General features: G+C 39.9%; 1 protein-coding gene across 1 annotated transcript; it reads right to left on the reverse strand.

Annotated features, from left to right (window-relative positions):
- Positions 1–333: 333 nt before the first annotated feature.
- LOC149401470 (uncharacterized) lies at positions 334–1145 on the reverse strand. Its single transcript, XM_089610733.1, has 3 exons — positions 876–1145; positions 564–759; positions 334–473 (listed from the first exon to the last, which is right to left on the reverse strand). Exons 1-3 carry the CDS (start codon positions 1143–1145, stop codon positions 334–336), a joined length of 606 nt encoding a protein of 201 aa, XP_089466859.1.
- Positions 1146–8329: the final 7184 nt, after the last annotated feature.

Below are 8329 nucleotides of genomic sequence, written 5' to 3' on the forward strand. Positions count from 1 at the left end.
TGTAGATGATTGTCTTGTTGGCAATGACATAGGGACAGAATTCGTCAAAGGAAAAGACCACTGCTAGGAGCTCGATCTTGGTGGTGTGTAGTTGACTTGGGCTTCGTTGAGGGTTCGGCTTGAATATTAGATCATGTGGAAAGCCTTTCCTCTTCATTGATTATCGACCGATGGTCGGACACTATCTTCCATTAGGATGCGATGCATGCAAAAGGACCATCCAATTGCAGGCATATGAGACTGCAATACTCTCAACAACTTGTCTTTTTGCTCGGCGTTGAGGTGGGCGGAGATGATGACATGGAGCGTTTTCTTTTCTCTGAGAAATGCATATCAGAGGTGGCTGGGCAGCTCCTTGAGCTCGATCTCTGGGGGTTCCTCTAATGATGGCTTGACTAGCTTTGAGCTCTCTCCCAACTCCTCGAAGTATTTCCTTTTGTTGTCCTCAAAACCATCCATGTAATTTGCGTATTCTAAAGATGCACAAGTAATAATATCATCAGCGAATTCACATGAGTTTAGAATACATACCTCAAGGGGTTCCTTTGGGTAGCAAGAATGACTGTTGATAGCCTCATCACAAATATCTACCTGAATTATATCATCACTAGCCTTCAGGTATTTCATAGTGTCGAAGACATTGAAGATGACTTCTTCGTCTTGCATCCTCAGTTTGAGTTTGCCTTTCTGGACGTCGATCAAGGCTCCACCAGTGGCTAGGAATGGCGTCCCTAGGATGATGGGAATGTTTATGTCTTCCTACATGTCAAGTACCATGAAATCGGTGGGGAATATGAATTTGTCCACTTCGACAAGAATGTCTTCGATTATCCCGCGAGGGTGCATGATGGACCTTCCGCCATTTGGAGTCTCACTTGTGTAGGCTTCACCTCTTCAATGCATAGCTTTTGGAAGATGGAATAACGCATGAGGTTGATGCTAGCTCCCAAATTGTAGAGTGCCCTCTCGAAGTACAGGTCTCTGATGGCGCATGGCACGGTGAAACTCCCCGGGTCTTTCATCTTTGACTGGAGCTTCCTCTGGATTATTGCACTACACTCTTCGGATAGAGTGATTATGCTGCAGTCATCAATTCTGCGTTTGTTGGAGAGGATGTCCTTTAAGAACTTTGCGTAGCTTGGCATTTGTGTTGTCAATGGTGCCCACAAGAAGAGTTGTAATCTTTATATTGTACATTTGATGTAATAAAGTCTCATGAAGACTCTTGCTTGTAATTTCTTATTCATTAATAAAAAGTTGAAATGTTCATTCATTCTTCCGTGTCTGTTTGAAGCTTTATGATAAAACATTAGTCTTTAGTCCATAAACAAACTAAACAACTTACGAAGAGACAAATGTAGATTTGCATGAACAAACTCTTCGTAGTTTGCTTAAAATGATATATTCGCAATCTAAGGGTCAAAGGCCTATTGACCTCAGTATGATTGTTAGAAGAATCTATGATGTCTGGTTATGAGGCATTGAGAGTTGGAGACTCTATATTTCTTCTAGGTATCTTCCGAAGGTACTGAATTGACCAGTGCACTTCTAGAGACAAGATAAGAACAAACCATTTAACCTCTTATGTCTCGAAGTCACTACGTATGAATTGCATCGTGCTTACCTTAATCCTGAAATGAGACATGCCATTTCACACCTTACGTATTCTCATTTGAGAAAGTCAGAGTTCGGACTCACTATGTGATTCCGAACAGGGCCTATTGGTGAAGTACTACGTTGTGAGAATGTCATGAGTAACTTTGTGAAGTTCTCATAGATATGGAATTCATGTACAAGATTGCTGAAATGCAATGTATATCACCTCATGCTTTGTTCCTTGGAGTGTGACTAAATGAACTGGCCAGTGTCCAAATTGAGTCTTGACTCTTTTGGATGAAACAATGTGACTTGTTAGCTCCTCGTCAATACATTGTTTCTAACTTATTCACAAGCGACAAAGGAGTTGAGGAAATAATAGCTAGAAGAGTAAAATGGTAATTTTCTAAATCCTGACTAGCTGATGATATTCATGAAGGGTAAACACTGATAATATTATGTGGATCCACTCATTACAATTAGGTTGAATTCTTGAGTAGAAAATAAATACATTTGAACCGAGAGATTTTCAGTGTCAACTCTTTAGTTGAGTCAGTTGACATTAAGCTAAACTTGGAAAAGGTTTGTGAACTTTTGAGTCCAAGTATTTAGCTCAAGCTTTGTTCATTTGGATCCATGAGGTCACTGTCACGAATCACATCGAGTAGGAATAGTTAAACTGGAAGCTAAGTCAAAACAACAACGAAAATTGTCAAAAGGGTATTTTTGTCTTTTGAGACATAGCATGAAATGAATATCAATAAATTTTTTGACAATGTCATTTGATGACTTAATGTCACTCGGCCAAATTAGATTAATTGGGCCTTGTGAATTGATTTCATTTCATAAGAATTTTATTGAAAATCCTTATTGGGTCTTTCTCATGGTTGTCATGAACAAATGAAGAAGCTTCTAGAAGCTCCTTCTAGAGAGCATGATAGGTGCCCAAATACCCAAGAAAAAGAGAGAATATTTTGTGCATAAATGTATCAAGATACTTGCCAAAAGAAAAAGAGGAAACAAATTTGCATGTGGATGCATTAGGGAAATCGGCCAAGCAGACAAAAGGCAAGGCAAGGAACAAAAAAGGAAACAAATCCAAGCCTTCTAGAAGGCTACCTTGGCCGTGTGGAATAAGAGGGTAATGGGCAATATTTGCTCATGAATATGTGATATTCTATAGAAGAGGAAACTACCTTATAGAAGGTGAGACTTCTCCTATAAGTAGGAGCCTCATTCCACACATTTGATTCATCCAAGTTTAAGAGATTTGAGAGACTCTCTCTCTATAACTTGGCCGATCCCCTCTCTCTCTCTAGTTAATTTTTTATTTTTGTTTTGGCACCTAGGTCCTCATTTGACCTAGTGTTTAGATCTTCGACTTCAAGACTTGTTCTTAAGTCGTAGTGTTTAAAAGTGCCCACTCACTAATTCTTTTTCTCTCGAGTGATTTAGTGATAGAAACTTTCGTGGTTGCTCGAGTTGCCGAGGAAGGAAGAGAGACGTGCTGCGAGGGGAGATGAACGTTGCAACCTTTTTCCAAAAGCTTCTCAACGTTCAAGCATCTAAAAAGGTTAGTATACTTCTATGCTCATATTTGTTTTTATTTACATGTGCTTGCTCTTTGTCTAGGTTAGTAAAAACTGTTTTACTTGAAAAAGAAAATTTTTAAAATTCCACCGCTTAACGAAGCGTTAAACTTTTTCTTAAACCCTAGATCAATTCCAACAAATGGTATCAGAGCTATGGTCAAAGATTTGCATGTACATGTATTTAAAAATATGAGCTTGAAAATCGTTTTCGAAAGTTTACTAATTTTGTGACAAGTTAGAATTGTTTTCTTAGATTTTTTTTAATTTATTGCTCTTGCCTTTAAATTAAAAATCATGTTGTTTTTCTATGAGTTTGGGATGTTATTAAAACACATTAGAATCAGTTCTAAAAGTTTTTAATTTTTCTATTGAAAAACGTGTTTTAAAGGTTTGAGAAATTTCGAGTAAATTTTGTGACTAGTTTTCTTGTCTTACTAGTTTCTTTTATTTACTTGAATCGTTTTATGCATGTTGTTATTTCTTTTATATCATGTTATTACTTTTCTAATAAAACACAAATAAAAGCTTTAAGAACATCCAAAAACGTTCCGTTACACTCGATTCTTTTTCACACCTAAAAATGACCAAGCTTTAAATATTTCTTTTTCTTCGAGCTGGAGTAAAACCCGCAGTAAAAGTGGCATAATTCTCTGCTCAGTAATCGAAATTTAATTATTTTTGAATCAAATTAAAGCTCTGTCTGTTCTCTGTCCAATGCCACCGGTTTCAGGTCCAAAGGACATTGGGGCCGCCAGTTATGGTGATTTTACTCCGAGCTGCGCGGCTGTTCCGAAAGACCAGTTTTTTAGAATTCCGGATTTTCAGCCCCACTACAATGAGTTATAGAACTCTAATGAGATACATTTCTTGAGCAAAAATGTTTTTCATAAAATTATAAACATGATGTGTAAGATTAAAATGTTTTGATTTTTGAAAGTTTAATTAAAATTTAATTTTTACAAAACTAGTTTGAATTTTGAAAAACCGTTTTCGCTTTCAAACTTGAAAATATTTTGTCATCCAAATTAAATAAGTTTTCAAAATGTTTTCAAAACTATATCTATATCACATATGTTCAAAATCTATATGCTCTTGAAAATTTGAGTGGGAGGTCTTCTTGTAGACAAGCCGAAAAATAAAAAGATGTGTAATCTCAAACTTTCAAGTGTTCGAGTGAGTTGAAGTTCACACTTCCCTCATGCACTTTCCCGAAATAGAAAATAGGAAAAGATCCGAGTATGTCCCGTGTGCCTTTATGCACTAACACTGCTCTGAACATGAAGATCTAGGATTCTCTTCTAGTTGTCCGCTCTGTCGCTCTCTAACTAGGAAATCCGTTTCCGAAATTATAAGATTCGATGAACCAACTCTAAAAACTAAGTGGGAGGGTTATATTTGTTGTTTGTAACCCACGATCCCCAACACTAATGAAAGAAGCAATTAACGTGGGACTAAGAGCTGCTCTAGCGACCCTCTCTTTAATGGGAGTACTCCAACGCGTTTTTGCTTCGATCATTGCTCAATGAGCTACGTCCGAGAGTGACACGATGATGACAAGGCCTCCCCTTGGGGGATTGTTTTTCAAAGTTGACCTTTTGGACTAAGTGGTTGGTTGCACACTTAGGCTCAATCCGATGAGATTGCGAGGTGCTACATTTTGGCATCAATGAACAATGCGTTCCAACAACAACATCGTGACTACGAAACTGCCACTGATATGCTCTACAATCTCCATGAGATGTTTGGAGGGCAAGGACGTCAAGCTAGGCAACAAGCGGTCCGACAGTTTATGAACTGTCGCATGAAGGCTGAGACTCCCATTAGAGATCATATGATGCTGATCATTAGTTATCTAAACGAAATGGAGATCCTTGGATCTGAGATTGATGGGGAGACTAAACTAGATATGATCTTGGAAACTCTCCCCGAAACTTTTGATACCTTGAAGTTGAATTACTCCATGACCAAGCTAGAGTACACTGTTACCGAGCTCATGAAGGAACTTCAAACCGCTGAGGCACTCACTAAGAAAAAGAGGACTCTAGGAGAGGTACATGCTACTGCCTCCACCTCTGGATCTAAGAAGAGACCTCGCAAGGCCGACAAGAAGAACCAACCTAAGGTTCAAACGAAGAAGAAGGCGCTAAAGGCTCCGAAGTTGGATAAGTCTAACGGCAAATGCCACCACTGCAATGAGCCTGGTCACTGGTGTAGGAACTGTCCTGCCTACCTCAAAACTAAAGTAAAAGGTATTGTACTTATTACTGAAGCTTGTTTAGTAGCTCATAATGTATCATCGTGGATTATTGACTCCGCAGCTACTAACCATATTTGCTGCTCCTTAACTAGTTTTAGGAAAAGCAAAAGCTTAGAGGATGGCGATTTCTGCTTCAAGTGGGGTGATGGGAGCGTGGTGTCTGCGAAGGCTGTGGGATCCGTGACGCTATCTTTTGAAGATCGCACTTTAAATTTGAATAATGTTTATTATGTTCCTTCCTTTGGGAAAAACCTAATATCTGTTGCTCAACTTTTAGAGCAAGATTATTATTTAAAGTTTATAAAGAATGGAATTCGTATTTCTTTTTCTAATTCTTTTGTCACTGATGCATGTATGAAGAATGGTCTTTTTTAGATTTATCCCACTCAACCTTCCATCTTAGACACCGAAATAGATAATGATCTAATTAGGGAGCCAAAGAGGATCAAACTTTCTGAATCCTCCGATCTAACAAAATCTACATACCTATGGCACTTAAGACTTGGTCATATCAGTCTAGATAGGATTAAGAGACTTGTGAGGGACGGTCCACTCCAAGCCTCTGCAATAGGTTCACTACCTACTTGTGAATCCTGCATAAAAGGAAAAATGACTAAGCGACCTTTCTCTGATAAGGGTCGAAGAGCCACTGAGTTGCTGGAACTAATACATTCTGATGTATGTGGTCCGCTCCGCCAACAGGCACGTGAAGGATACGAATACTTCGTTACCTTCACCGATGATTACTCGCGATATGGTTTTGTCTATTTTCTCAAACACAAATCCGAGACCTTTAACGCATTTAAGGTCTTTAGGGCTTTACTGGAAAAGCAAACTGGCAAAGTGATCAAAACCCTTCGATCTGATCGAGGTGGTGAGTATATGTCTGGAGAGTTCGATGACTTTCTTAAAGAAGAAGGAATCGCTTCTCAGCTTACCGCACCTGGCACACCTCAACAAAACGGAGTGTCAGAGAGAAGAAACCAAACTCTTATGGAGATGGTTAGATCAATGATGAGTTACTCATCACTCCCTCTTTCCTTTTGGGGATGTGCCCTCGAAACAGCCCCTTATATTCTGAACCAAGTTCCGTCCAAAACAGTTCCTGGTACTCCTTATGAATGATGGATTGTCCGTAAAGTAAATCTTGGCCGCATCAAAATTTGGGGTTGCCCCGCACACGTGCTAAGGCAAAAGACTAGCAAGTTGGCTAGTAGGTCAGAATTGTGTCTGTTCGTTGGTTATCCAAAAGAAATCAAGGGTTTTAATTTCTATAGTCCCGAGGACGATAAGACTTTCGTTGGCACGAATGCTCGTTTCCTTGAGGAGGACTTTATGAACTATGCAAAACCTAGAAGCAAAATTGTGCTTGCAGAAAAGTTGGGTGAGGAAGCTTCTACCTCATCTGTAAGAACTGTTCTTACCCCAACTGAAACACAACCTAACTCTTCAGAATCTCGTCAAGTAGTACTTCGACGTAGTGGGAGGGCTACTCAAAAGCCTGACAGGGACATGTCTTATGGAGACTCTCTCGTAGTCGTCTCTGACATGGATGATCCTGTTTCCTATAGCCAAGCAATGGCTTGTTCTGAATCAAACCTTTGGCTTGACGCCATGAAAGTTGAAATGCACTCGATGTATGTCAACAAAGTCTGGAAACTTGTAGACCTTCCTGAAGGGATTTAACCTGTAGGGTGTAAGTGGATATATAAGAAGATAAGGGGTCCTGATGGGAATGTCGAGACGTTCAAAGCACGACTTGTGGCGAAGGGTTATACCCAACAAGAAAGGATTGACTATGAAGAAACCTTCTCACCAGTCGCGATGCTTAAATCCATCCACATACTCCTATCCATAGTTGCAGCTCTCGACTATGAGATCTGGCAAATGGATGTCAAGACAGCCTTTCTGAATGGCAATCTTGACGAGCGCATCTACATGGCTCAACCAGGCGGTTTCGTGGAAGAAGGTCAAGAGACCAAGGTTTGTGAGTTGCTTAAGTCCATTTATGGATTAAAGTAAGCATCTAGATCATGGAATATTAGATTCGATGAAACTGTAAAGAGCTTCGGCTTTGAACAGTCAATAGATGAGCCTTGTGTTTACAAGTTAATACACGAAGGCAAAGTTGTGTTTCTGGTACTATATGTCGATGATATACTACTCATTGGTAATGACGTGGGTAAGTTATCTGAGGTTAAGGTCTGGCTGGCAAAGCAATTCGATATGAAGGATCTAGGAGAAGCCGCGTACATTCTGGGAATCCAAATCTTCCGAGATAGGAAAAACCGGACCCTGTCGCTCTCTCAAGGTGATGGATCGCTTCTCGATGCAAGACTCCAAGAAGTGCCAAACACCCTTTAGGCATGGAGTTTCACTCTCTAAGGACTAGTCTCGCAAGACTGCACAAGAGATTGAAGATATGAGGAAAATTCCTTACGCCTCTGCCGTGGGAAGCCTCATGTATGCTATGCTTTGCACTAGACCTGACATCTGTTTCGCCGTTGGCGTAGTTAGCCGTTTCCAATCCAACCCTGGACCCGAGCACTGGATTGTTGTTAAGCATGTTCTTAAGTATCTTCGAAGAACTAGGAACTTGATGCTTACATACTCAGGTACTGACCTGAATATGACGGGATATACCGACTCCGATTTTCAATCGGATAAGGATTCCAGGAAATCCACTTCGGGTTCTGTGTTCATCCCTAATGGTGGAGCTATTTTGTGGAGAAGTATTAAGCAATCTTGCATTGCTGACTCCACAATGGAAGCAGAATATACGGCTGCTTGTGAAGCATCCAAAGAGGCTGTATGGGTTAGAAAATTCCTTAAGTATTTGGAAATTGTTCCAAACATCGACGAGCCCATGACCCTTTATTGTGAT

This window comes from Urtica dioica, chromosome 4 (genome assembly GCF_054948205.1).
Source record: "Urtica dioica subsp. dioica isolate 48M chromosome 4, U.dioica_male_clone48M_v1_H2, whole genome shotgun sequence".
Taxonomy (NCBI): Eukaryota; Viridiplantae; Streptophyta; class Magnoliopsida; order Rosales; family Urticaceae; genus Urtica; species Urtica dioica.